This window comes from Cajanus cajan, chromosome 11, assembly GCF_000230855.2.
Source record: "Cajanus cajan strain Asha chromosome 11, NIPB_CcT2T_4, whole genome shotgun sequence".
NCBI lineage: Eukaryota > Viridiplantae > Streptophyta > Magnoliopsida > Fabales > Fabaceae > Cajanus > Cajanus cajan.
In genome coordinates this window covers 29,682,775-29,698,150 of record NC_138527.1, presented here as the reverse complement: position 1 = coordinate 29,698,150, position 15,376 = coordinate 29,682,775, and the positions used below count along the sequence as shown (strand labels likewise).

Sequence of the window (15,376 nt, the reverse complement as noted above, 5' to 3'; positions counted from 1 at the left end):
ATAAGCAACAGATGTAATTATAATTTAACTAAATATTATAAATTACGTTCACTAAAAATATTGTAAAGACTAAGTATCTTTTAAAATAAAACTTAGAGTTATTATTACCAAAACTAACCTGATTTTAGAAGTCCCAAAAAAAATGTTTTCATAAAGTTTCTTTATACATCACATTTGACAATAAAAATATTCAATAAAATTAAAACAAGACTTAAGTTTCTTTATTACTATTCACAAACATTAACAACATTTAAAATTTATAATAAAATATATATGTCTTAAACAAAATAAAACACACGAAGATATTAATAATGAATAGTGTTGAAGATAATTAATATTTGTTTTCAGAAGATAATGAATAATCTTCATTCTATATATAGTGTATAACGTTAAAATGTAAAGGGTGTATTACTTCGCCGTAAATCTTGAATATATAAGCAAGAATCTTTATAAGGATTCGCGACGTAGATGCTCTAAGTAAATTTAAAATTATTACGAATCAAAATTATTCTCTTAAACAAAATTATTCAACTTAGTGGTGATTTATTCTGGTTTCATGAGCATTGAGGTCAAAGAAAAGAAAAGAAAATATATACATCAATTCTTGCCTGCTTATCGATCAATAGACAACAGAATTGGCTCACCCAACTTCTTAATTTATTGCCACTTCCCAACTACTTGAATTAATTGTTGCATCATACATACACCACAAATTTGTTGTTATCTAACATTTCTATTTTCTTTCTTCCCATATATAAACGCCTCATGCAAATAGCCAACAAAACAAACTCTAGTGTAATGGCTAAAAACGACCTAAAGCTTTTGGGTGGTTGGTTCAGTCCATTTGCCCTAAGGGTGCAGGTTGCCCTTAACCTCAAGGGTCTAGATTATGAGGTTGTTGAACAGACTTTGAGTCCCAAAAGCGAGTTGCTTCTTAAGTCCAACCCAGTGCACAAGAAAATACCGGTTCTCCTCCATGCAGATCATAAACCTATCTGTGAATCTTTAATCATAGTTGAGTACATTGATGAGGTTTGGACCAATGCTCCCTCCATCCTTCCACAAAAACCCTATGATCGAGCTAATGCACGATTTTGGCTTTCTTACATTGATGACAAGGTATCCTTAATTTTGCTGTTTGTATTTGTTATTGCTAAAAACAACTATAAATGAAATATTATATAAAACTTAATTAATTGAACTTATAAGAAGTGTCAAGTTTTTTTATATGTGATTTTTTGTGAACTTTTTACAAGTGTTTTTTTCTTTTAATTTATTTTAATAAGTTGCATGAAAAGTTTATCGTTACAAGCTTTCATATGATTTAGACACATACAAGAATCCTCGAAATAGGCCCTTGACATGTCATTTTATGTCATAGCTATTGCTATTTAGAAGGAATAATTATGTTGGTTGTCTAATTCTTTTCCTACTGGAGTAGTTGCTTACGTCCACCAAAAGTATTCTAATGGCTGAAGATGATGAAGCAAAGAAGCCACACTTGGAGCAAATAGAAGAAGTTCTAGAGAAGATGGAAGAAGTGTTCAACAAGTACAGTGAAGGGAAGGCCTTTTTCGGAGGAGATACGATTGGACTCATTGATATTGGTTTCGGGAGTTTCATGAGTTGGATAAGAGTCACAGAGGACATAATTGGAATAAAAGTGCTTGATGAAGCCCGGAACCCTAGTTTGGCCCAATGGGCTCAATCGTTCGCTGCTCATCCTTCTGTGAAGGGCCTTTTACCAGAGACTCCCAAGCTTACTGAGTTTGCCAAGCTTCTTATACTACAATGGACTGCATCTGCAAGGTAAATGGAATTAAATTAAAGGATAAAATTTAAGTTTTTTTTTTTTATTAATGATAAAATTTAAGTGTTATTCTCCAAATAAAATTCAAGTTTCAATAAATAATTTCATTAAATGTCAAACATATATTATAAAAAATAATACTAAGAACCATGGTAAGAATAGTTATCGATCCTTAAATTAATTGTGAGATAAATTTCAAAATTGTTGTTCAGATCAAGATATTTTTATCTCTTAGATTATTATTCATTGAATCTTGTTTATATTTAAAAGTTACTTTGAGTCTTTAATATATATCTTAGTGGTTCAAGTCACTTGGTGTTTTCATATTTATTTAAAAGTGTTTAAGAATTATCAATATTTATTGAATTAACTGATATTATATTTTGTCTTTAAATCTTAAGCTCTTGAATAAATCTTAGATTTATAAGAATAATTAATTTATAATATTATTATTTTTTATTTAAAATTTAAGAATAAAAAGTTTAAAAATTATAAATATGAAAACAATTTAAATTCGAAATAATTTTTTTAACAATAAAGCACGGGTTTGCGTATGTAATTGAATTCAAAATTTCGAAGTCATTAACATTGTTACGAAGACTTGAAATGACGAATGAATGTAAAAATTGGATAAAACCTTCGAAATTGTTGTTATTATAGTTATAGGGTTATTGGATTCTGCTTTTATTATTGAATGCGACTGGAGATTGAGAGGACCACTAAAACGATAGCGTTGGGATATGGGACCCTGGCCATCCCCAAAACAATCAACAAACCTCATTCAATTTATTTTTTTATTAAATGATCCTCCATCAGAACTTATATATAAATAAAAAATATATTTAAACTTTTTAAATTTAAATAGTATGAATAAGTTTTAACCAAATCAAATTTATATAATATTTTTAATAGTAAATAATAATATTATTTATAATAAATATGATTAAGATGTTTTAGTAAATTTGATATTTAATATATTTTATTAAATGAAATTGTAAAAATTAAATGTATTTAATTATCTTTTTAATTTGGTGAAATTTATTTATTTTTCCTATATACAAGTCCGGATAGAGTAATAAAAATAAAACAAAACTTAATTTTGATATATTTTTTATGTAAATTTTTATATCATTAACTAATTACAAAATGTAACAATTTTAATTACAAGATAATTTATAACTAGATAATAAGGTAAAAAAAATATATATTATAGGGGAATTTCCAATGAATTTAATAAAAAAATATGAATTTAAAATTAAAGAAAATTTAAGAATTTATATATGGAATTATACAATCTCAAGTAACACCATCGCAAATTTGAAAACCGAAAAGAATGCCAGAAGCACATCTACGTTTTATTGTTAACAGAATATTAAAGGTCTGGTTCTGGTCTAAACTGAAATAAAATTTAAGTTGATCATTTTTAATTTAATTTTAAAATATCTTTGTTAAATTTAATTAATATTAAATTGATTTGAGTTAAATTAAAAGATTGTTTTAATTAAAATGCACACATTGTGTAAAATATTTTTACACTATCGATTTTAGATCATTATATACGTTAAGTAATTTCTTGATTTTTGTAATAATAATTTTAAAATATATCTTAGTAATATATTTTTAACTAAATTACACTTTTTATTTTTAATAATATTTATTCTGTAATTTTAGTTTCTAATTTTTTTTTATAAATTTTATAAAATTGTAAATTGATAGTCAAACTTTATTAAATATTAAAAAAATAAAATTTAACATTTTTCCATTAATGGCATATAATAATTAAACTCTAAAAAAATATTATACTATTTTTAAATTTTTATCTTCACGATCACATATTATTTCTTGAAGAGATATCAACTCATATATGAGTGTAACTCTAAGAGAATCACACCAAATCAAAACCATTAATAAATGGATAATTATACGATTTATAATATATCAATGTAATGACTTTAATATATCATGTGACAATTTTCTAATTAACTTTAACCAATCAACTAAATTATTTAATTTAATTGATTGATTTAACTTATGACTCTACTTATTTATAAAAATTATTAATAAATAATTTCTTATAAAATTAATTATTTTTTCAATAAATTTAAATAGTTATTAAATTATTTTAACTAATGAAATTAGTTTTAATTAATATATAACATTTTCATTAATTATAACCACAGTTTCATGGATTTGAAATTTTATTTAAACTTAATAACTTTAAACTGAAACACTATTTGTTACAGTAAAATAGTACGTAAATCATTATCGCACTTTTTTAAATCAAGATATGTTCAAACCAATCATAATAATGTAATTCCTTCCGAAGATAGAAATCAATAAAGTAAAATTTATATCTTTCACCAAAACCTATTAACAGCCAAGATTATTACATTTATACATAATGGTTAATTTACTTTTTTTGACTATGCATATAATATTTAATTAACTAAAAAAAGTGCAAAAAAAAAATATTTTCTGACACATTTTTTAACATAGTTTTATTTATTAAACATTACAAAATATTTCATTACACGCTAAACTCACAAAATTTAATAACTTAATTCCAATTATTTAAAAATGTACTCAAGGAGTGTGTATACAGTGTGTTGCTGGCTCACCTTTCTCTTATTACACTACACACATTACCTCAATAAAAATGGCAATACATACATTAAAGTTAAAATATTAAATAATTTAAACGCGTAGTATTAAAAATGGAAAGTAAAAAGAAAAAGAAAAACTTGAAATTACACGTGTTAATAATACCTTGTTGGCTTGTTCAGTTGTTCTTGTTAGATAAGATCTATTAACTATGTCGGTTTTTCAGGTTGTTATTTCTTGTGTTTCACCTATTTAAGCCCGAAAACCATAACCAAACATTTTGACTTGAGAAATTAGACAGAGAACAAAGGAGTGAAGAACGATGCAAGAAGGTGTGAAATTGGAGGTCAGATGGGGATACAAGGTTTCAACTTCCTCTCAGGCCTGCGTTTCAGCCATCAACTCATACTACCATCAGGTATATCATCTCACTGAGTTTTTCATTTCTATTTTTGTGTTTTTGTTCAAATTGAAACCATCTGAAATTAAGACTCAAATGGGGTCGCTTCTCAATGAAGGTTCTCAGCTATGGCAGAGAGAGGTCTGTGATTCTGGAAGCAGTGGCACATGACAAACACTGTGTTTTGGCCAACATCTTAGCAGCACATTTTCTTCACTCATCTGCTTCTTCTCGTTCTCTCACTTGTCTTGATGCTGCTAAGTCACACCTTGTAACCTCTCATTTGCTTCCTATAATTGGGTTTTTCTTTTCCCTCTCTCTCTCAACCAAAAAAGGATTTTTTTTTTTTTTTGGATGCTGATTAGAATTATATTGTTACAGGAACATGCCACCTTGTATGAGAAACTAGTTTTCGATTCCGTCAGTTATTTGCTATCTGAAGATAGAGACGATGATGTTGCTGTTGAATTGCATTCTAAGGTGAGTAATTTAACAAGTGTCATCAGTTTGAGGACCAATTTGGTGAGAAAACTAACATTGGAAAACCTAGTTGATGTCAAAATTTGTCATTGAAGGACCATTTGTCCATTTTGGTGTATGTATGTATTTTTGGAGGATTAAACTGATGATACTTATATCTTTTAGGACTAAAATTAGTTTTTACTCAATATTCCAGAATTTTGCTGTTACATTGTTTTGCTGCTTGTTCCATTAAAATGTTAGATGGATCTCCAGAGATTTTCATTCTCCTCCTGTAAAATTCATCTGACACTCAGTTTAGTTCTAGGGTTAAATGGGGATGGGATGTAGGTAGAGAAGTAGGCATGCCTAGGATATCCCTTAATAGGAGGTGGGGGCCCTCTGGTATTATGGATAGTTGATTATGTGGATGCCATTAGGCTAGGATCCAGAAGGGACCTACTAGTCCAAATTAGTTTTCTGGTAGTCTCTTTACAAAAGGCTCCAAAACATCATTGATGCTCCAATAGACTTCTTCTTTTGTACATTTAAGTAATAGATCTATAAACAAAAAGTTCATGTAGAATTTCAGGCTTTCCCTGCATCTTTAAGAAATAAGGAGCTGTCCTCCATATTTATTTTTTCTTGTTCTTTCAACTCTGGCTGACTTGTCAATTCTTTCATACAGATGACAACATTGGTTCATGCTGTAGATGCAATGTTAAAAATAATTCCCCGAGTTCTTACAAATTTAGCGGTGATAGCTGATCAACATTTTGGTATCAACTGCATGACTTGCATGTGAGAGAATAGGAAAGAACCCTAAACCGAAAGTGTATTCCAGAAGGCATTAAGTTAAGGGATTACAAATTTAAGCCTTTAACAAATTTGATGTTTTTTCGGGACACTTTGATCCTTTGTTATGCAGATGTGTGGAAACTGAATTTTGAACCAAATTAGATGATCTTTTGCATACGCTTATTTAGAAAGTTCTATCTTAAGAGGGTAGCTTACTTCAGACTGTGGACATGTTTGCCAATTTTAGCTGCTTGCACCATGCTTTGGGACTCATCTGATTTACTGCTCAAATTCTTTTTCTTAATGGAACTTGTTTTTGTTTTGAAGCTTCTAAAAGAGTTCCCAAGAGATCTGGTTTCTCTAAAGAGAGCACAAGTCATATGCTTCTACATGGGCCTGCCTGGTCTTTCTTTATCTCTTGTTCAACAGGTTCCTTTTTAATTCGTGAACATTTCTGTTTCATGTCTGCTATAATTGGTTTGTGGAAATAAATGTTTTTGACTTTTCTTTGCTTATAAAAGGTACATTTTTTTTAGTAAAATCTTTTTTGTATTTTGTAGATTGTTTAAAGAAGTTGCCAAAATGTTAATATAATAAATAATAGCTTTTTATTTTAATTACAATAATGGAGGAGTAAAATGTCTGCAACTCTCAGGCTCACTATATTGGAGAGTAGAAAAGTTGAGTGTTACTCAGAATTTACTTCCATGTTTTTTTTGTTTCCTTTGTTTGGTTTGTCGAGACTAGAGAAGTTAAGATGAGATTGGGATTTAGAAGCCTTTGGCAATTGGCAACCTAAACAAGATGCAACTGGCTTCTTTACATTATTTGTCAATTGAAGAACAGTTTGAGTGCCTCATACTTTTAAGTTTTACAGGTTCTACCTCAAAATGAAGGAGAAAATTACATATATGGCATGCTTGCTTTCCCTTTATTGGAGCTTGGACGAATGGAGGATGCTGAGAAAGCTGCCAGAAGGGGATTTGAAATCAATAAGCAAGACATCTGGGCACAGCATGCTGTAGGTCAATGTAAATTTTAAAAGTTGGAATTGGAATACTCAATCTACCTTAGAGTAGTACTTACTTATTACTATCTTTCAAGTTGTTTTTGTTAGTAATTGAGATTTTAATAAACCTCCACCTGTTCTTTTTGATTATATGCCTTAGAAGTTCCCTGTATTTCTTATGAGTCAAAAAAGGAAAGCAGTTATAGGCTTTTAGAAAAATCAATCAATTAACTGTTGATAGGATTCAGGGTATTATCTCGTGCTTTAGTTTTAGGCTTAATGAAATCATAATTTATGAATATATATTATTGTAAAATTTCAGAAATATGTTGTGACAAGAACTTTTAAAAAAATTAGGAACTACATGATTAATTAAATTTTGTTCTGCAGTTATGTCATGTTCTTCAGTATAATTGCTTTTTTAAAGAAGCTGTTAAGTTCGTGGAAGAATGTTCATCATCATGGGGTTCTTCTTCATCTTTTATGTAAGCATTTGATTAATTTAACCATGGCTTTGTCTAGCTTTCTGTTAGTAAGCTACGGAATTTTTTCATTCTTTCAGGTTGACACACAATTGGTGGCATGCAGCACTTTGTTATTTAGAAGGTAATGCTCCAAGGCAAAGAGTACTTGAGATATATGACAATTATATATGGAAGGAGCTAGACAAAAATGATTCTGTGACTGCAGAGGTATGTGATTTCATAAACTTTCTCCCTACCAGTAGTTTCTCATTTTCTTTCTCTTGTGATGAGTTATATAATCTCTCTAAATACAGGTTTACTTAAATGCTGCGGGTCTGCTTTTGCGGTTTTATGTACGTGGTGAATTGGATATTGTTGGTGATCGTCTCAAGATACTTGCAGAATGCTTAACTAATCAAGTAAGTTAAGACACAACCTACATGCTATTTGAAATGATAATAGTGTATGGCACTTCAATGTGCAACTGGAAATATTGATCTGAAATTTGAATTCTGTTACACTTCGGTTAAGTTGATACTTATCTGTGTTCTCTTCCAATGTATAAACTTAAACAGATTGGACATTAAACTGGTAAGTACTGCCAGTTCACAATTTAAACGAAAAAGAATAACAGAAAGAAAAAAAATTGCAAATTGAATGCTAAGCACCAAGTTACCAAATAAGAAAAATATATATATTTAACAATATCAAACTATTTTAAAGAAGATAATAGTGTATGGCACTTCAATGTGCAACTGGAAATATTGATCTGAAATTTGAATTCTGTTACACTTCGGTTAAGTTGATACTTATCTGTGTTCTCTTCCAATGTATAAACTTAAACAGATTGGACATTAAACTGGTAAGTACTGCCAGTTCACAATTTAAACGAAAAAGAATAACAGAAAGAAAAAAAATTGCAAATTGAATGCTAAGCACCAAGTTACCAAATAAGAAAAATATATATATTTAACAATATCAAACTATTTTAAAGAAGATAATAGTGTATGGCACTTCAATGTGCAACTGGAAATATTGATCTGAAATTTGAATTCTGTTACACTTCGGTTAAGTTGATACTTATCTGTGTTCTCTTCCAATGTATAAACTTAAACAGATTGGACATTAAACTGGTAAGTACTGCCAGTTCACAATTTAAACGAAAAAGAATAACAGAAAGAAAAAAAATTGCAAATTGAATGCTAAGCACCAAGTTACCAAATAAGAAAAATATATATATTTAACAATATCAAACTATTTTAAAGAAGAAATGCACTTTACATATAAAGCATGAGTTTGAATGAAAAACTTTTAAAAATGTACTGTCTGTGTTTCTTAGTGATGATTTTGATGCAGCTTTTGAGCACTTGATCAAGTATGATGTTGGAAAAATTTTCTTTTTTGGGCGGTTTAAGTATATTCACTCTACATGTTTCTTGTGCATTTCTTGGATGTATATTATATGTACAGGAAAACTGGTACCTAGAGTGGCACTTCGACGTATTAATAGTGTGGACTTTGGCAAAGACTGGAGAAATTTCTAAAGCAGAAGATCTTCTAAAGGGCTTAAAATACAGGTGAAAGTGTTATATTTTGCATAAGGCATTTGAGATACAATAGTTCTGATATATTCATGTTATCTTACTATAGGATTTTGAGGATGACTAAAAAGAAACAACAACGAATGCAGAGAGGAATGATGGTATGCTTTAGTAGCTGCTTCCATGAATATATGAAAATGTAGTTAGATAGTATGTCTAGTTCATAGCTCTAATTCTTTATTCTTTTGGAGTACGTGACATGACAACCTTGCTTTGTTGCACTCACTTTGTCACATACAACCTTAACCAATAATGTTACCGGAAATTTATCATTTACGAGTCACTCAGAAGTAGGGATGGATATTGCACAAATGGGTAGATTCTAGGTTGGGTGCTGTGGCTCTTTTTACTTGTTTAAAAAAAATTAATTACTGTTGGATTGGATTCGTAAATAAGTCCTTATTGAGTCAGTTTTGGTTCTACATTCTTGATTCATTGTTTGCATTTTGCTGAGTTAAAAAAATTGAGAGATATCGTGTGTGGCATATCAGTAGTTTGTCATGCTCATACTCGTACTTGGGTGGTTCAACCAGATTATTTCCCAGCAACAAATAACTGCATGAAAAACCTATACAACCGCGTAGTTTTCTTTTCTACTGATGTTGTTTATAATAAGGTTCTCATTAGCATGCTTTTGCTTTGCTTTGCTGATTCAGAGGAAATATATTTTTTCTTAGTCAAAATTGTTTCCTCCATTTCTCTTGTTTGAACTTAGCTTGCAGAGGCACTTTATGCATATGGAAGAGGTGACGACAGACATGGACTGGAATTACTTGATCCAGATTTTGATGCCACTGATTATAAGGTTGTACTAATGAAACCATTTTTCTGTACTGTGGCCTTACTTTTATTGATTTTGGGACTTACATTATTAACTACATTGCTGCGAAGATCATTGGGGCATCAGATGAACAAGTCGATGTATTCAATGAAGTTTGGTATAACATGTTGCTGAATAGCGGAGAAGCGTTGAAGGGTAAAATCTCTAACTTTTTTTCTATATTGTTGGGATCCCACGAATCATCTCTAACTACTATATGATAAACTTAATCACAGCCATCGAAGTGTTAGAGAAGCAAATCAAGAAGAGAGATGGCGTCCCCTTCTTATGGCGTCTACTAGTACGTGGTGCTTTGTCCATAAGTATCTTAATTATGGTTTTAAAGAATAATCAAGCGGAGTTGACTTCTTACTAATTACAATTACTATTGCTTCATTTTTTATTTTATTTTTCAGGAGAGGGGATACAAACTAGCTAACAAGCCAGAAGAAGCAATCGCGAAGGAGAAGGCCACGGCTTTGGAGACTCGTTATTTTAATTGAGGGAAATGGAATAATCATAGAACCAAGTTCATCTTTAATATGTACCCGTTGTTACCAACGCAAAATCCAATCCTTCATTGGGTTGTAAAATTGCGGACAAAATAAATGTAACACAAATAAACGTTGCCTTCCGTTCCAGACTCCCTATGCATGGTCGTTGTTGTTTGTGCAGTTTCGCATAGATTAACGTTGTAGTGTAAACAAAAGTGGGTCGTGGTCGTGGTCATGGGCAAGCTGTCTAATATCGAAAACGCTAATCACGGAAAAGGTGCGGAGGAGGAGGAGTCATCTTTATGTTGACGTCGTCGTCAAAAAGGTTCTTGGAAGACTTTTACACCAATTTGACCAATACAGAAACTCCACCTCATTGTTCGTGAAAGCATTCCAATCAGCAACCCCTTTAAAAAATCAACCTCTTTACTTTATTCTACCACTCTTTTACATAACACAAAACCCTCCCTAGTTGATTATTTATTTCCTATAACAATAAAACTGTGTGTGATGTTTCATTGTGACTTGTGAGTAATAACAATAGCAAAAAAAAAAGAGAGGGAAAAGGAAAAGCTATCCCTATAATTCAAAATGTACTTTTCCAAAGAGGTATACAAGTCAGAAGATATATATATATATATACATTATACACTCCTGAGTCCTGAGGTAACGTAACTATACGATAATAACAGAATAAAAATAAAAACCCTCGTGCGTGCACCTCCAACGTGGTAATTGGAAATAACAATTTAAAAAAACAACTCATTGGGTGGAGTGGGGTCAAGTCAACGTTACCATCCGACACAAGTGAACCCAGGCAGTCAAAGTCCACATGCGCATTGGGCCTCACTCCTTCGTCCGGCTCCTCACCCGCTTCAGCTCCTCCACCACCTCCCTGGAATCCGGCCGGTCATCCTTATCCGCCGCCACGCACCGGAACGCAAGCTCCGCCACGGAGGAGACGCCGTCGCCGCCCCCGAGAACGGGATCGAGCACCTGGTGCAGCTGCCCCATCTGAATCCTGGAGACGACCAAATCCGCAAGCGCCATTTCGCGCTTGTCCCTGCTCTGGTCCACCGCCCTGAGCCCCGAGATAAGCTCCAACAACACCACGCCGAAGCTGTACACGTCACTCTTCTCGGTCAACCGGAACGACCGGTGATACTCCGGGTCCAAATAACCCGGTGTCCCCTGCGGCCCGGTCCACACAAAACCGTTCGAAGACGACGTCGTGTCCTGCACCACCAAAAGCCTCGAAAGCCCGAAATCCCCAACCTTAATCCTCATATCTCTCTCCACGAAGATGTTCGACGACGTTATGTCTCTGTGCACAACCGGCGGCACCACCGAGAAATGCAGATACTCCATCGCCAACGCCGTTTGCAACGCGATGTCCAGGCGCACACGCCACGTGAGCGACCCCTTGCGGTTGTGGAGGTGCTCCGCTAGGGTTCCGTTGGGGATGTAATCGTAGACTAACAACAGCCCCCTCGGGTCGCTGCAGTATCCGTGGAGCTTCACCAGGTTGGGGTGGTTGATCGAGGAGAGGATGAGAATCTCGTTGCAGAAGGACTTGGTGGAGAAGGCGGCGGTGGCGTGGTGGCGGTGCAGGTACTTGACCGCGGCGAGCCTTCCGTCGCGGAGGTGCGCGAGGTAGACGGAGCCGAAGCCGCCGTCGCCGATTTTGCGCTTGGAGTCGAAGTTGTTGGTGGAGGAGGCGAGGTCGTCGTAGGTGAAGACCGGGGGGAGGAGGGTGGCGGAGCGGTGGCGGTGGAGGAAGAGCGTGGTAGGGTCTGGGTGAGGTTTTGACCTAGCGGAGCGGAGAATGGCGGTGGTGACTGTGACCAGGAGGAGCAAGGAGGTGAGTGCGATGATGGTGGTGAGGAGTGCGATGTGGTTGGGTTTGAATTTGTGGATCCAGGGAGGGGAGAGAGTGGATTGGGGGCGGAAGCGGAGGCAGAGGAAGGGTTTGTTGGGGGAGGAAGAGTTGAAAGCGCAGATACCTTGGTTGGATTGGCATGGAGTGCAGTTGGTGAAGTAGGGGTCGCGGGTGGGGTCCCATTGGAGTTGGATGCCGGTGAGGAGGAACTGCTGGAGGAAGCCTGGGAGGTCGGTTTGGCAGGGTTGGTCGGAGTGGTCGAGGGAGTGGTGGGTGGAAGTGCAGTCTTGGAAGAGGTGGGAGGGGTTGTGGAGGAGGTGGCATTGGGAGAGGGAGAGGGAGAGGGAGAGGGAGCAGTTGAGTGGGGAGCAGGGGCGGAGGAAGGCGAGGCGGGAGCAGGAGGCGGCGGAGACGCGGAAGGGGGAGGCGGAGAGGTTGATGGGGTGGGTGGGGATGGGGAGGGAGAGGGTGATGGTGGAGGCGTTGGGGTTGTAGGCGAGGAGGGAGAAGGTGTGGTTGTTGATGGAGATGAGGGAGTGGGGGGTGGCGCAGGTGACGTGGAAGGAGGGGTGGCCGCAGCCTGGGGAGGAGGAGAATGGGAAGGGGGGGTTAGAGTTAGAGGAGAAGGGTGGGCAGGGGCGTGTGTGTGTGGAGGAGCATGTTTGAGTGGCGGAGGGCGTGGCGAGGGAGAGTAGGAGCAGAGTGATGAGGATGAAGAGACTCATTTGACCAGATGGGATCTGAGGAACCCCAGACTTACAAGGTTCTATTCTAACAACTCACACAGTGAAACAAAACATCCTCACGTGCACCACTTCGACTAAAGACAAATGCTCTTCTCACAATTCCTTTATTATATATATTTCCCTACTCTTATACTTCATTATATATATTTTCTTTAATCACTTTATTAATATAAACTATTCATTATCTTTTTTACAACTATTCCCAGATTTTTTTAGTTAAATTTATCTTTCAATTTTGTTTTTTTCTCATACACACAAAATTTTAATCTCCAAACTTTACTTGAACTAAGTAAGAAACCACTCATTAGTCATTAGTCTATGGTTTATTATACATGACTACATTTACCAACTTAGGTTGGCCTGGGCAAGGATAGAAAATTTTACGTAAATAATATTTTTTAAAAGAAAAATTACAAAAATGACACTTGTGGAAGTTTATTTATAGGAATAGAATTCGGTTAGAAGTTTATTTAGAAAATTCATGCTTGGAATTCGGTTTTCCGGGAATCGAATTCTGAGCTTCAAATTTTTTTTTCTTTTTTTTCTTCTCAGAATTCGGTTCCTGGGGAACCGAATTCTGAGTTAGTTTAAAATATTTTTTTCGTGTTTGTGGCCCATTTTGGGCAAATGTTGGAAGGGGAACGACCCGTTCTGCTTCCGGAACGGGCCGTTCTGCTTAAAGACATAGAGTATTTTTTAAATTAAAACGGGCTAAGAACGGCCCGTTCCGAAAGTAGAACGGGCCGTTCTTAGCCCGTTTTAATTTAAAAAAAAAAAAGACTCTGATTCTTTAAGCAGAACGACCTGTTCTGCTTTCGGAACGGGTTGTTCCACTTCCATCATTTGCCCAAAATGGGCCACAAACACGAAAAAAAAAATTAAAACTAACTCAAAATTCGGTTTCCCGGGAATCGAATTTTGAGAAGAAAAAAAAAATTTTGAAGTTCAGAATTCGGTTCTCGAAGAACCGAATTCCGAGCATGAACAGTAAATCGTTTTATTGTTGTAAATATACTTGCACATGTATCATTTTTGTAATTTTTCTTTTGAAAAATATTATTTCCGTGAAAATTTCTGGCAAGGATACTCCCAAGTTGGAAACCACTCCTTAGTGATAAACAAAAACAAAATATATATATATATACAGTGCTACAAGTTATGAGAGCTTGAATTCTAACTCAGATATTTATAAAAAATTCAAGTTAAGAGAGAAAATTTACTTATTTACTGTCTGTCAAATGATTGCATATTTAATGAGATACTGCATAATAATTTAAAAAAAATAGTGCTACATTAGCTTTTTATTTTATGAAAAATACTAATAATTCACTGTCTTATTTCTTTTATTTATATATTTAATATAATTTAAGTTTTAGTTCTTTTATATAAATTCATTTAAAAATCAATTTTTATGTGATATATTTATATATATATATATATATATATATATATATATAATTTTTAAAAAGTTTCATGTTGTTTGGTTAATAGAAATGACATTGCGCTACAAACAAAAAAAACAAAGGATTAAAAGTAAAACTTGTTGTATTTAAAAATATTACAAAAAAAATATTATTTATATTTCAATATTGGATTCTCTCTAGGAAAATTTAGTGATTGTTCTAATTTAGATCATTCATTAAATATAAAATTGGTTATTCTTTTTTTTAAGATTTAAGAGTCTCTATATATAATTTAGGGTGATGTGATAGACATTAATCTCTTATTTATTGACATAATTTTATAAATCATGTTATATCATTATTAATATTAATAGATTTATAAATATTTACACTTATAAATGTTATTATGTCTATTTGATAAATCACAATATCTTATTATTTTTAATTAAGCACAACAAAAATGGTTCGAAAGTGACATTTAACGAGTTGATCTGTTATTGATGGAAAGATTTACTCTATTAATTGGCAAGAGAGCAACGAGGCAGGGTTTGTATAAAATAATTAAACTTGATATTTCCCATGCAATTATTTATAACTTAAAAGTGAAAAACTAAAGACCTCCCAGAATCCGGTAAGGGTATTTGGGTGAGCAGAATTGTATAAGTACCCTCACCAGTCACCAGTCACCAGTCACCAGTCACCTCCCATGAATTGTGTTTTGTCACCAATTCAACCAAAAATAGGTTCGCGCCACTTACGTTCGTGGGGCCTTCCTGCTGTCCGCCGGAATTCATGTCTTTTTTTTTTTTTTTTTTTTCTTTTCTTTATTTATCTTTTTTTATTTATAAACAAAAATAACTTGGCTATTTCAAATTGCGACTATGTATATAAA

General features: G+C 33.7%; 3 protein-coding genes across 4 annotated transcripts; 2 read left to right on the top strand and 1 right to left on the bottom strand.

Moving 5' to 3' along the window:
- Positions 1–798: 798 nt before the first annotated feature.
- On the top strand, positions 799–1,813 carry LOC109799928 (glutathione S-transferase U17). Its single transcript, XM_029271892.1, has 2 exons — positions 799–1,119; positions 1,442–1,813. Exons 1-2 carry the CDS (start codon positions 799–801, stop codon positions 1,811–1,813), a joined length of 693 nt encoding a protein of 230 aa, XP_029127725.1.
- On the top strand, positions 1,681–10,603 carry LOC109799927 (Tetratricopeptide repeat (TPR)-like superfamily protein). Of its 2 annotated transcripts, none has more exons than XM_029271612.2 (15): positions 1,681–1,809; positions 4,709–4,829; positions 4,930–5,082; positions 5,193–5,291; positions 6,396–6,497; positions 6,946–7,089; positions 7,468–7,562; positions 7,640–7,769; positions 7,856–7,960; positions 9,012–9,118; positions 9,192–9,243; positions 9,858–9,947; positions 10,034–10,118; positions 10,199–10,263; positions 10,379–10,603. In XM_029271612.2, exons 2-15 carry the CDS (start codon positions 4,734–4,736, stop codon positions 10,463–10,465), a joined length of 1,410 nt encoding a protein of 469 aa, XP_029127445.1. In that variant the 5' UTR covers positions 1,681–1,809; positions 4,709–4,733; the 3' UTR covers positions 10,466–10,603. The 2 variants fall into 2 exon arrangements, with proteins under 2 accessions (XP_029127445.1, XP_020216173.1); XM_020360584.3 differs by having other exon boundaries at positions 1,691–1,809; positions 4,638–4,829.
- A 414-nt stretch (positions 10,604–11,017) lies between these two features.
- Positions 11,018–13,266, bottom strand: LOC109799929 (Protein kinase superfamily protein). The gene has a single exon (XM_083066966.1). The coding sequence runs from the start codon at positions 13,058–13,060 to the stop codon at positions 11,303–11,305; it is 1,758 nt and encodes a 585-aa protein (XP_082923092.1). The 5' UTR covers positions 13,061–13,266; the 3' UTR covers positions 11,018–11,302.
- Between the last annotated feature and the right edge of the window lie 2,110 nt (positions 13,267–15,376).

Excerpts from the sequence above, each read along its gene's own strand:
- LOC109799929 (XM_083066966.1), bottom strand. The coding sequence starts at position 13,060 with ATGAGTCTCTTCATCCTCATCACTCTGCTCCTACTCTCCCTCGCCACG.
- LOC109799928 (XM_029271892.1), top strand. The coding sequence starts at position 799 with ATGGCTAAAAACGACCTAAAGCTTTTGGGTGGTTGGTTCAGTCCATTT. Across the intron at positions 1,120-1,441 it reads TTTCTTACATTGATGACAAG|TTGCTTACGTCCACCAAAAG; the intron begins GTATCCTTAATT and ends CTACTGGAGTAG.
- LOC109799927 (XM_029271612.2), top strand. The coding sequence starts at position 4,734 with ATGCAAGAAGGTGTGAAATTGGAGGTCAGATGGGGATACAAGGTTTCA. Across the intron at positions 6,498-6,945 it reads CTTTATCTCTTGTTCAACAG|GTTCTACCTCAAAATGAAGG; the intron begins GTTCCTTTTTAA and ends TAAGTTTTACAG. Across the intron at positions 9,948-10,033 it reads TTGATGCCACTGATTATAAG|ATCATTGGGGCATCAGATGA; the intron begins GTTGTACTAATG and ends ATTGCTGCGAAG.